The sequence below is a fragment of the Typha angustifolia genome, chromosome 2 (genome assembly GCF_048772165.1).
Source record: "Typha angustifolia cultivar Huaian chromosome 2, ASM4877216v1, whole genome shotgun sequence".
NCBI lineage: Eukaryota > Viridiplantae > Streptophyta > Magnoliopsida > Poales > Typhaceae > Typha > Typha angustifolia.
The window spans coordinates 690,696-703,904 of record NC_133240.1 but is presented as its reverse complement, the minus strand read 5'-3'; the positions used below and the strand labels follow the sequence as shown (position 1 = coordinate 703,904).

General features: G+C 34.9%; 2 protein-coding genes across 2 annotated transcripts; both read right to left on the bottom strand.

Moving 5' to 3' along the window:
- Positions 1–109: 109 nt before the first annotated feature.
- On the bottom strand, positions 110–2,240 carry LOC140775622 (haloacid dehalogenase-like hydrolase domain-containing protein Sgpp). The gene is made up of 6 exons (XM_073119005.1): positions 2,124–2,240; positions 1,427–1,535; positions 1,198–1,352; positions 722–983; positions 462–626; positions 110–238 (listed from the first exon to the last, which is right to left on the bottom strand). The coding sequence occupies exons 1-6, from the start codon at positions 2,156–2,158 to the stop codon at positions 203–205; spliced, it is 762 nt and encodes a 253-aa protein (XP_072975106.1). The 5' UTR covers positions 2,159–2,240; the 3' UTR covers positions 110–202.
- Positions 2,241–4,835: 2,595 nt separating this feature from the next.
- LOC140768105 (haloacid dehalogenase-like hydrolase domain-containing protein Sgpp) lies at positions 4,836–9,750 on the bottom strand. Its single transcript, XM_073108220.1, has 5 exons — positions 9,591–9,750; positions 5,998–6,106; positions 5,752–5,906; positions 5,384–5,645; positions 4,836–5,285 (listed from the first exon to the last, which is right to left on the bottom strand). Exons 1-5 carry the CDS (start codon positions 9,623–9,625, stop codon positions 5,088–5,090), a joined length of 759 nt encoding a protein of 252 aa, XP_072964321.1. The 5' UTR covers positions 9,626–9,750; the 3' UTR covers positions 4,836–5,087.
- Positions 9,751–13,209: the final 3,459 nt, after the last annotated feature.

Sequence of the window (13,209 nt, the reverse complement as noted above, 5' to 3'; positions counted from 1 at the left end):
TTATTAAGGAGAATCCTTAATTTATAAGGATTATAAGATCATTTATCCAAGGCAATCAAACGTTGAGAGGAAAAACAAAGAAAAGAAAAGGAAATGGTAATTTTTTGTATGTGCCTTTGATATCTCCTTGTTCCTTTCCTTTCTTTCTCGTTGTGTGAGAGAGAGTGGAAATTTATGGCAGTCCAAATATACCAGAGCCGTCTCAAATTGATCCTTTCCAACTCATGTTTAGTGCACCCTCAGGGAAAGAAGAAAAAAAAAAAGGGAGAAATGTTAATAGTATAAGTGAAATGCTTGAACAGCATCATGAATAGAGAGTCCATAGAACTTAAAATTCTTCCTTTAAATTTAGACAAACTCAGGCATCAGCCTTACCAAACCATTCATTACTACATAGAGAGCCAAGCATAGATATGAACAAAGGAACTAAATGACTGTTCTTATGGATGTCAAGCTCTCACCTTATCTAGCTCTTGCAATGCTATCCAAAGCTTTGGATCCTCATAATCTTCAATGAGAAATTTAGCTCCTGCTTCTATGAGGGACTTCTTGTCACTGCTTCTTCCTACTACTCCTATCACTGGCATCCCAGCAGCAACTCCAGCTCTTATTCCTGTTGCAGTATCCTAATGCAAAAAAGAAATTATGAAGACCAAGCTTATGATAAATTTTCCATCCAAATTACAAGAATAAATAACAGTTTTAAGTTTAGATGAACAACCTCGAAGATAAGAGTGTGACCAGGGGAAGCCTTTAGTCTCCTTAGAGCTGTCAGGTAAGGATCAGGGTATGGTTTAGATCTTTCGCACTCATCGCCGATCACAACTTCCTGGAAGAAATCAGATAGGCCAACACACGAGATCATAAGTTCAGCATTAGGCCTTGGAGAATTAGTCACCGCTGCGCGCTTCAGTCCACGATCTGCAATCCATTTGCAAAACTTGCTGAGACCGTTAATTTCCTTGAGCTGTTCGGGTGCCAACCTGCATATATAATTGCTAAGGCATGATATATATTGTTGGTCCATGCATAATAGGTTAAAAAGTTCTAGACAAGTATTATTGGTCTAATGCTGAACTTTTAGGCAGACATTATAAAGGTACGATATATATTGTTCGTTCATTGCCTAATAGCTAAGTTTTTAGAGAAATTACTCCTCCTCTATAGGGATTATAGCGAAGCGTTGAAAAGATATACCTGCGAAACAAAGAATCCTTGTCATCGAAGAATTTCATGACCTTCTCATGATTCCATTCTGGAAATAAGGCGAGAGCAATTTCCTCAATGTTCTTCCCTACCATATTTTTGAGGCTAAACTCTTCGGTTATAGGTATGCCATCATTAAAACCAATCTGCGATAAATCTGCTGTTCAAACAACTCGATATTACCAGAAGTGATTCCTTTCAGTAAACTTTACAAACATACCTTTTGAAGCAGTTCACGGACAGCAAAGAAATGAATAGGATCTGAATCACATAATGTGCCATCAACATCAAACAGAATTGCTTCAAGAGGACCAAGTTTAGATAGAAAACTGCAAAGATTTGAGGCGATACGTCAATTTACTGTTTCATCATCAAGTTTTTGCAGCAGAATCAGGTACTCTGACATCTGAAGAACTAACAACTTCTAAAAGGAATTGCACCTTGAGATTTCGCTTTATTAGATTCATCTGGTATTTTAAGTACTCATCTGAATGCATGTTCATCATAGAGAACCCTATAATTTGCTATGATATTGAACAAGTCTCATGATTCATCACTTTTTGAAATTACTCCCTATGATTTGGAGTCACTAGATGTGATCTCTATTGCACAAATAAACCCACAACGAAAACAGAACTAGTTTCTAATACCAACTATATACATAGAGTTGGTTAAAACCCAATAGGAATGTCTGCTATAAATCGAAACATAAGTACTAAGAATAAGAGTTTGCAAATCTCTCTGAGGAAAAATAGAGATAAAACAACAATAAGTAAATCTACAAAGGTGCAAACCACACAACCATATGAACAAATTTACTTTCAAATTTAGCACAAGAAACCAAATGGGTCAGCACTCTTTGCCATCAATGGTGCCGAAATATGAGTGAAAACAGAAGAGGATGGGAAGAAACATACCATTCCAGAGGTTGAGGATTTGACGAGATGGACATCTTCTCTCCTCACTAATGCTGCTGTGGTCTCAAATGGTGATTCCTCCAAAGAATGATGAATTGATTGCATTCTCTACTTCAAAGGCCTAACCTCGTTTACTTGTGGAGTAAACAATTACTTATTTCTTTTATAAAAAAAAAGCTCCTACCATTTTAGAATAAGAGATATCTTTATTCTATGTTATCTCATCATAACATATAAGAATCTAAAAAAGAATATTCTATCTTATTTAAAATAATATTATCAAGCTTCACATGTAATTGTTTTGTTCTCACAATGACATAATAATCTTCTCAAATTTGATTTCAATTTTGGTTGACAGTTGAAATGGGTTACCATTTCAGAGAATAGTTGATTTCCTTTTATTCCTAGTAGGGGTGAAAATGGGTTGGATATAATTTTTAAATACTGATATTGGATATCCATTTATTTACATATTTTTTTGAATAATTTATAATTTTAATTTACTTATTTAAATAGTAAATATTGATATTGTTATTGTTATTAATGATGTGTTATATATTATTTATAGAGATTAATTTTATTAATTTTATATATATTTGACATGTAAGAATTTTTTTTAGAAACTCTTACTATTTTTGTGTTAATTGTCTCTAAATAAAATATTATAATGTGTTTAAAATACAATCAACATTCGTTTAAGATCCGATTATTTATTCAAAAATTATCCGTATCCGTTTAGTTATGATATAATTTTAAATTTTACTATCAATCTAATATTCGAATATGAATTCAAACCCATATGCGAGATATAAATTATATATCCAGGTGTTGGTTTAGCATTACCCGTTTTAACCTCTAATTCTTTGGCATGGTCAGAGTCAACCCTCATAGATCCATCAATGCTATTATAAAATGCAAACAATAAGTAAGCTGATAATGGTTCAATTTCAATGTGCTAATAACCATATTAAATGGTTGCAGATTGAGCAGCAAATTTTGTACCATAAATTTTTAAATTTTTTTTTTTATTGGTGGCATTGTTTGAATCGGATTGATCAACAACAATCTTAAGACTAATTTGTTTTTAATCTAATTCATGTCCCTGTTACTGGCTTTTTTATTTTTCATTTTCATTCTTAAAAATGGCCTCCCAACAGTAAGTACTATTCATGGAGAAAAGTATGAGAAGTTAGTAGTTCAAACTTCAAGTGATATGTAGAGCATCTCACCACTCTTAAATTGCCCAAATTTTTTTTATAAAAGTCTACTAGAACACCGTAAGGATGAAACATATAAGCAAGTGGTGGCTTTAGTTGATGCATGGAAGAATCCTCAATGGGTTGGGCAACACATTCTATAGCATATATAGTTCAGTAAAATGTTTAAGAAATTATATAAATCCTTAGATAAAAAGTACAAAGTAGTAAATATTAGTTCAAAGAAATTTATAATCGATAAATTACTCGAGTATAAGATGATTGTCACTAAGGTAATGATTAATCAAGTACAAAATTTTTACGTAATAATTCATTAGATCTATGCTAAAGAAATAATGATCAAATGAATAGTTTGGTCTTTGTGATGGAGAAGGTGTGGGCAAGAGAGGCATCGACATCGTCTAGGAGTAGATCTATGCTTGGGTGCAAAACGTACCATTGCCTTTGATGTGATCTGTCTCCTCCCTTGCCGATGGCTTCCGACGAGCTTAGATTCCTTGCAAAGCGAAGACACTTTGGCTTTAGAAGCTGTACTAGTCTGCCATGGATATGGGGAAGGAAGACTCTCCTCATATGAGCTTCGAGCACTCCTCAGTGGGAGGCATTCTGAACCTTCCACAGAACACGTAATGTCATAGCATCTTTTCGTATCTAACCAGGATTTTCTTTGTGTCACCATTGAGAAGAGTGAGTGAGAGGGATTCCATAAATGACTTGGTTATGTCGATCTGTATCCTAGTTTGAGGAGAATGTTGATTGGCATATAAAGTTGCAGGATTGATACGAGTTTTTCTCATCCTTCAGAGACTACGAGCAAAAAGCCAAAATAAGTGATTCGTTTTTAGCCCATCCACTTTGCAACGTCGAAAGCATCCCCTAGGACCAGTGAGTGAGCCCACCCTTTGGGACCATTTTTTGAGCCATGGACGTTTAGAGATATTCTAACGGTAATCCGTGGAATTACACCCAGAATTGGTGTTGAAGCACCAACAGTTCGTCGGAGTTTCCGGGAAGAAGTCGTTGAGCACGAAGAGATCCCTATTTTAAGACAATGGAGATCCTAACCAGATTCTCCGAGAAAAACACCCTTACCTGCTTCTATGAACACTACCAGGCTGGTCAAGTTCTAAGCCTTTGAGAGCGAGATTTTGAGGCCATTGACATTAGTAGGGTAATCAGTTATCACTTATCAGTTTACCCACCAAGCATAGCTCAGGTTTACGATCCATTTGGGAGGGTATTCTCTGTCAAGAGGGGGATGTGATGTTTTCCTCTTATCTTTCCGTCGAAGAAGAGGGCGGCAAACTCTCCTCACAATTAAAACTCACTCAGAAGCTCCTCATCAGTTAGGGCCATTAGAAGATTTATAACATCTAATGGAGGTGGTGGGGTTGATTGGAAACGAGGCACAAAGGGGAGGAAGGTCACTATGGAGAGAACTTGCAGTGGGTAGTAGGGAGGCAGGGGAAGTAATGGGGGAGGGAGAAAGGTCAGCTCCAGGGGAGAAGGTTTTCACCTCTTATTCATGTATTAATAATGAAAGAATATCTTGATCCTTTAATGTCTCTTCAAATTTGTCAAATAATAATTTAACTTGATCATAACATCAAAAGAATTATATCCCCAATGACGGCTGACCAAGATTTCCAAGGATTAAGGCAACCCTCCGCTGCTGAACTGCTGCTGGCTTGCTTTAATCCTTTTTATGAAACCATCTTATTCATGATGAGAGAAGGAAGAATCCTCCTCAGACATCCATTTTCTTCGGTGCCGTTTCAGTTATTCTATCGAGTTCTTCTAGTGCCGTCCAAATCCTTGGGTCTTCATAATCCTTGATGAGAAATGTGGCTCCTGCTTCCAGTAAGGATTTCGCCGGATTTCTTGTCATCAGACCGATTACAGGCATCCCAGCAGCTACACCTGCTTTTATTCCTGATGCCGAGTCCTTTACAAACAATTGGACGACAATGTTAAAAGATGATTTTAAACACTAAAAGAAGAAGAAGAAAAGAAGCATATGATTCTGTCTAAAAAGAAAACAACCTCAAAAACAAAAGTGTGTTCTGGTGATGCTCCAAGCTCCTTCAGAGCCTTGAGGTAAGGATCAGGAAATGGTTTTGCTCTCTCACATTCGTTTCCAACTACAACAACCGGGAAGAAGTCCGATAGGCCGAGAAGAGAGATCATAAGCTCGGCATTAAGCCTTGGAGCATTAGTCACCGCTGCACGCTTTAGGCCTCGGTCCTTGACCCATTTGCATAACTTGTGGAGGCCACTTATCGCCTCCAGATGCTGAGATGCCAGTCTGTAAATTAAGCACAGAATTATTCACTCCTCGGTGCTACGTTGTGCATATCAACTATCAGATGAACAAATTAAAAGGGCATTTCAAAATGGTGGCTGAAGTATACCTACGGTACATAGCTTCCTTATCATCAAGGAATTTCATAGCTTTCTCATGATCCCAATCAGGAAATAGGTTGCGGCCAGCATCCACCTCACTCCTTCCAGCAATATTCTTTATGAAGAACTCCTCATCTATGGGAACACCACCATTATACCCAATCTGTGAATAGGCACTGCTCTGTCAAACTTCCATTGGCAATGGCTACAAAAGTATAAATACACACTGCTAATCCATTTAAAAGATCTCATACCTCTAAAAGCAATTCACGAAAAGCTTGGTAATGGAGCGGATCTGAATCACATAGGGTTCCATCAATATCGAAAAGAACTGCTTCAAGTGGAGCAAGTTTACACAGAGAACTGCAATAAATTCAATAGATTGGTCAGCTTCTCACAGATATAAATATAGAACAACGAAGCAGCACTAATTGATTGGGAGAAAACAAGACCTTGAAAATATGTTTGCAGACAAAGCATTAACTAATAGTATAATACCTCAATACTACAACTAGATAACTCAAAAGATTTGTCATGACAAATTCAAATAGATTAAGCTCGGTAAAAGGAAACAGCTAGATCAGCTTCTTACAGATAGAATTATAGAACAAGGAAACAGCACTTATAATTTGGGGGGAAAACAAGACCTTGAATATAAGTCTGCATAAAAAATCATTAACATAAGACCCGATGTTCATCACAAATTAATATTCGTAAAGGCTTGAAATTACATCTAGATAACTCAAAGATTTGTCATGACAAAATCAAATAAATTAAGCTCAGTAAAAGGTAATTTGCCAACTCGGTAAAGTTTGAATCCAGTCATGAATAAATCAATTCAATCACACACCAAGAGTGGCAAAAAGTCCAAAAGAAAATTCTTGGATAACTTAGAAGCGGTAATGGAATATATAATACCGACTAGGTTTCAAAGGACATCATGGAAAAAAGAAGTGGATGACAGAGTTGAAGCACTTTTTTAAACAAAACTATAGGAGAGTTCTTCTCAGTTTCCTGTCTTTTCCTTCTTTGGTCAACTACTCTTTCTCTCTCTAATTGCAAGAAATATATGAACAAGTCATCCTAAGCAAGCATGAAGCATACAATAAGGCAAGATGCAACTAAACCTTAACAATATGGATATATAACATCAAACAATAGGTGAACTTCACTATCTGGCATTCCTAAACAAGCTTATAACGAATTAAGGCATGACACAACAAAGCCTTAACAATACTGCAATTTGCATCGAACATAAAATATCAAGCATATAATTGCCTTTCACTTGCTATTTAGATTATTTGGCAGAAACTCAGAAAGTAGAAGGCAACTCTTGGGTTCAAATATCAAAATGTTTGCCCTTCATTTGGACTCTTCCCATTCTTAAAGTAGTTTTTAAAGTCTTTCTACCAATAAAATCAATCTAAGCATCACAGCCTTTCATATTGCAAGCCCCTCTCTGGGTTTCTCTTTTCTTTGTCCTTCACAAAACAGGCACTGACTTCCAGCAAGCTAACATCACATTCTGACTAGTCCAGAGGGCAGCCTTTGTACTTCCTTGTTGAGTTGATGAAGGAATATTGCAATTGGCACAACCTATGTACCGCGGTTGGAGAACTAGATGATGCTCAATGGGGAGGCGGTGATGAACCAAATGGAAAAGAAGGAATTGTTATTGGAGGACTCAAGAGAATGAAATGGAAAAAAGAAGTCACAAGTATGGAGGGCCATGAGGACAATCATGGAAACTGAAACCAAGGATATTGGAATTAAAAAAAATCTATAATGCCTATAGCAAAGATCAATGGCGTACATTTGAGCTATGTACTACCTAATTTTATTAATAAGCCAAGGCTGATTCTCCATTGTACACAAGTAACTCTATCTTCTACACAGATTCTCTATTAGAGCAAAACCATTAATTTTTAATTATCCCCTAAAATTTTCATCTGAAGACATTTCACTACTTGTAATATCCATTGTATATCTCCTTCCAAATGTAAAAGATGAATAGGACATAGATAATGAAAGAAAAAATTAGCTAGCATCGTAGCAATGAAGTGGACCATAGGTGAGTGGCAGTGCAACCTGATATTCTAGGAAAATTCTAGCGCCATACCATCAACAGTCTTATTAATTTTCCTTTCTACATCTCATAATGCATAAGAGACTCCAGTGGAATGAGAAAATTTATGATATTGCCACATCATTGGCTTTCTAGTTAGTACATATGTTAATTAGTAATAACTTGCCCAATGAAATATAAGTTCAGTATAACTTTAGTACCTCACATTAACCAACCTAATATTCTTGAGAAAGAAAGAATTTTGTGTTCCATGAACTAACCTTTTTAACTTTTCCTATTGTCCTATCCTCCATGAAGACAATAGGCACCAAACACATTTTGACCTCATTCCTATAGATCACATTTAAGAAGCAAACATCTCATCTTCTCTGATTCGTAACTACTAACTAGGTATCATACTAATTTATGTTAAAAGCTTAATAGCTACACAGTACATCTTCATTCAGTAAGTACATTAGGTAGCTATTCAATATAGATGGTCTAACTTAATGAGCATGCACCTATAACAGTTCCAAACAAGTTGGCCTATAAGATTTGACATTTCAGAATTTCATACCAAATGACAAACTATAGACACATTTAGCCATTTAGGTCCATATCCTTGAGATAAAGCTCTAGAGAAAAATATTAATACTTCAAATTGTCAATACACATGACCAAGTCGAAAGATATTTAAGCTGCCACTGCAGTCATCTCAAAGAATGACATGCACAATATGCCCAACTTACACATTAATTCAATCAGTAAATGGCTGCAACTTCATGGACAAATAAAGATTGAAACTTATAATCTTATATAAAGTTTATCTCCCCATAACTTCTCAAGGTCATGATGTTCCCCCTCAACTGACAATATGCTATGCATGCAGCCAAGTCAAAGGATGAAAAATTCAAGAAACATTGTAAACCTCTTACTAGGGAAAACGGTAAACACTAGATAATCTGCTATAATACTTTCTTCATTTGATGTAGAATTACACCTATAATACCATTTCAGGTTAACATTTCCCCCTTCCTCATCTAGATTATCTAAAATTCTAGAAAGAAGCCCAAGCTGCTCAACTATGTGATAGTAAGGTAAGTAGACAAAGTTTCTTCAAAGAAGAAAAGTTGCTCACTATAGGAATTCATTTAATTATGTTACACTTTCCTATTCTACCCATAGGCTTCAATAAGAATGTAACAAAATAAGGGTTAGTCTTGAGATTTGGAAAAGTCACATTAAGTGGCAAATAAATTCTATCCAACGCTGACCTCAGATTTCATTACATACACCGAAATCCATCTAAATCCACTGAAATCAATTGAAATCTCATAAATTAATGGTTCCAAACAGCAGATTTGCTGAAACTAGAATTCATTAAAGAAAAAAAAACTAAGACCAGTGAACAGTAACTGCGAGTTAGTACAGCTAGCGCTCTTTAGAATCAATACTTTAAATGGTTAGTAACAGTCGAACAAAACAAAAACAAAAATCATTTGATTCCTTTTCTTCCACAGTCTACTCTCTCCCGTATTATACACAGAGCTTCTTGTATCACTTGCTTAAATCATTCATTCCAACACTTCCTTTGCTTCCTGAAACCCTAAATCCCGTCGATCTACATCATAACTATACCTATATTGATTTACTCTAGTCAATGGCAGATTCAATGCAAATCTCGAAACCAAGATGAAAACGATCAAGAGAGATCCAAATCCAAATTTTAAACTCATCGAAGAGATCCAAATCCAGATTAGAGCAGAGGCGAGAACAGTGTACCTCTCGGAAGCGCGACCGTTCGATTCGATCGACATCTCGATTAGCGATTCCTCCTTCTCTCCTCCTTCGCGGTTTATAATCGAAGAGAGGAGAGGAGAGGAGACGAAAGAAGAGAATACGGATCGGAAAAGGGAAGATTCGTTTTTGCCTCACTTACCACAAACTTCCGTCCGACAAGTAAGGAACTCTCTCAGTAGGAAGAGGATTTCCTGCATCTCTTAGATGCAGAAGTTAGTAGTTCTGACCGCTTGGCGAGATATTACTGGATGAGGAGATGTTTCCTGCATCCTTCTTTTGTTTCCAGAGGACCGAATCCTTTTCTCTCCCATGGTCAAACTTGGCCTCTTCGGGAACGATCGGTAGTCCCAGCATACGTAGCACGTGGAGATCCTTTCTCCCACGTGGCACTAAGCTATATTTCTGGAAACCGGTTTATGTTGCCACGTCATCCTATTTGTAATTAGTAAGCACCACATTACTCAACTAACTAAATGGCTTAATTAATAACCATAAATTCTCTTATGTATTATAATTTTATCTAAATTAATATTTACCATCTTCAGCGCGATTAAGTTTGCGAGTTTGTTCTATTATATCACTATATGCGTGTCAACCCATTCATCGCATGCATTTGACATTTCGATCATATTCGAAAAAATATATAAAAAAAATGTTTGAATTTGAGTAGGCATAATCGGAGCCATCGAATGTGCGTGATCAATATGTTGTCATCATCGAATTGATCCACAGAAAGTCAACTTGCATTAAATATTTTATATCTATACGAGGTTAGGCATCCTATTTATTAGTAGTATTTGAAAAACACTATAATGGACTCGTAACGTTATTTATTGTTAATCTTTTAAGTTACCTAAGATCATCTCCAACTAATGGAGCCAATATGGTGGGCAAGAGCCCAATGCACTAGGCTCCATATTTATTAAAATAATAATATAATATTTATATTTATATTAGTTATTTTAAATTACTTAATAGATCCTCTTAAGTGTTATTATTTTTTAATAAAAAATATATGGTTAGAAAACTCTTATCTAATAGTTTTATAAATAATTTTAAATTACTAATTTTTTAATTAAACGTATTGAAATTACATTACATGAAATAAACATCGAAATAAACATTACATGTCTCTAACTAAAAATATCAAAATTATTCAACCTTCAATTGTTGAAGAGCTGGAAGCTAATGATGATGAACGATTTCAACGAGTCTTGCTCAATAGAGAGGCTCGTTTTGAGCTTCGAAATGTACTGTTGAACACTTATGACAGAGGCATGAGGATGAATGAATATAAATTTTAATGTAATTTTTATTTGATGTATTTCATGTTTGATATATTTTATATCTGATGTATTTTAATATTAATATTAATATTGGGAGATAATTTTGAGTAATTATATTTTAGAGCACATTGATTTTAAATAATAATAAATATATTTATTTTATAAATAATAAAATATTATACTCATTTCTATAAATAATAAAAAATTTAAAATTTAAATTAACTAAAAAATAATTTAATATTAGACTCATTTTAAAGGTCTCGATGAGGTCTTTCCAATGGTAATTTTTTTGTTAAAAATATATTAGTAAAATTAATTATATACTCAGTTTAACTAACTAGATTATTTAATAAAGAATATAGATGAAATTAAAATTATTGAATGCTATAATTATTAGGCAAATTTAAAATTTTTAAAAAGCTTAAAATAAATGGAGTCGGGCTCCAAATTTGAAGCCCCACTGTTGGAGCTAACAATAAAGCTTGGTTGGAGTTGCTCTAATAGGCTGATAGGGCATCATTTTAATACATAAAACAATATGGTCATTATTAGGATAAAAAGTGTGATACAAAAGAATTTAAACTTTTTATACAACTATAATTTTACTATGTAGGTTATCGTAATAATTTTACCATGTCATTTTGTATAGGTTTGTTCTAACATACAATTAGATGTATATCAACATATCGTCGATCAACAGCTGATTATGTTTGAAACAAATTATAAAAAAATTATAAATTTGAGCAAACCTGATCGAAACAATCAAATATAAGCAAATAATGTATTGGCGGTCTAGACCGACGATTTGCACTGAATCCCAAGCCTATGTTTCTATTTATGCCACATGGGACATTATTGGTACTATTAAAAAAATTTATAATAAACTGATTTTTATTCAGTGTAATTTGATAGGGTCACAAACTTAATACATAAAAAATAATGTAATCATTATTAGAATTAAAGTTGTGATACAAAGAATTTAAAACTTTTATACAACTATAATCTTGCCATGTAAATCATTCTAATAAAAGGCAACATTATGCATGGCGATATGAATTGGGTTTGTGATATTAAAAAATTCAAAATGACCAAATTAGTTTGGGTACTCATTTGGGTTAATTTGATTGACTAATGAAGTGAGTTATGTTAGTTAGAATTTACTTGATTGATAAGATTTAGATATCTTATAAGTTTTCTTAGATTTCTCCCCATGTCAGTCCTAGCTTTGCTAGAGTTTGGAGCATGTCTTTCTTCATTCTTTATAAGATTTTGTTTTCTTATACCGACGAGTTTCCCCCTCTACTCCCCTAGCCTGAGTGGCTAGAGGAAAGGAGAAATCTCATCTTCATCTCCTTGTTTTCCCTTTTTCTTCTTTCCTCTCCTCCCACTAAAGCTTCTTCTCTCTCCTCAACCACCTTTCTCTCTTGGTAGTTGTCTCTCCCTCTTGCCATCCATCTCAACCTCCTACTTTTTTATCTCTATCACACACTCTCTCTTCAAGCTTCATTCTTTTATCTCTGACACCTGTTACCGTCTTTCTCTTTTCTTCTCTTGCTAGATTTGTGTTTTTGGCATCAGCTCCCCGCTAGATTTAGGCTTCATCACTTCCCTACTAAATCCAAGCTCCATCGTCGAATCTAAGCCTTGTCACCACTCTCTCGCTAGATTCGAGCCTTACCACCTAACAGTCACCTTCCTTCTTAAAGTTTGCCCATGTTTTGCCTCAACTCTTCCTCCTCCTACATCTCTCTCTCTTTTGCCTCCTCCGCTTGATTCTTTTGCTGTTACCGTAATTGCTCTACAGTCGTTGATCTTCTCCTCTAATTAGTTCTCAACCATTATTGACTTTTTACTAGCTTGCCGAGTGTGTGAGAATCTACTAGGTGGGGTGTTGGTCCGAGACTCATTCACAATAGCAGTCTATGCTCATCAACATTCTTATCTGACTATTATTATTATTCATCGGATCTAGACATCGTGCTATCTGGGGGTTTGTGGCTCTATTCCTCTGTTTTGCCTTGTTTGGTTTAAGGTGCGGTAAGAGTTTCTTTTAATTTTCAAAGTGGATGATCTCCCATCTCCCTACCTTTGAATTCTTAGGACATGTGTATTTGTGTTACTAACAACTATAAATGCCCATAATTATTTCAAATTTTAAATTAGATTTTTTGTGTATATACCCTCTAAAGTTTCTTATTTGCATGTATACATTTCTAAGTATTAGATTTACATGTATTGTTTTCAAAACCTATGAATTTTATATCAAAACCCTTGAGATTACTTTTCAACAATTAATAGTCTTAACTAAAAATAAG

Bases quoted from the DNA above. Each gene is read 5' to 3' on its own strand.
- LOC140775622 (XM_073119005.1), bottom strand. From the start codon at position 2,158: ATGTCCATCTCGTCAAATCCTCAACCTCTGGAATG. The intron at 1,536-2,123 runs GTATGTTTCTTC...AAATCTTTGCAG, and splicing joins AATCCTCAACCTCTGGAATG to TTTTCTATCTAAACTTGGTC. The intron at 239-461 runs GTGAGAGCTTGA...TCTTTCCCTGAG, and splicing joins CATTGCAAGAGCTAGATAAG to GGTGCACTAAACATGAGTTG.
- LOC140768105 (XM_073108220.1), bottom strand. From the start codon at position 9,625: ATGTCGATCGAATCGAACGGTCGCGCTTCCGAGAG. The intron at 6,107-9,590 runs GTACACTGTTCT...AATTTATTGCAG, and splicing joins AACGGTCGCGCTTCCGAGAG to TTCTCTGTGTAAACTTGCTC. The intron at 5,907-5,997 runs GTATGAGATCTT...GCCTATTCACAG, and splicing joins TTCGTGAATTGCTTTTAGAG to ATTGGGTATAATGGTGGTGT.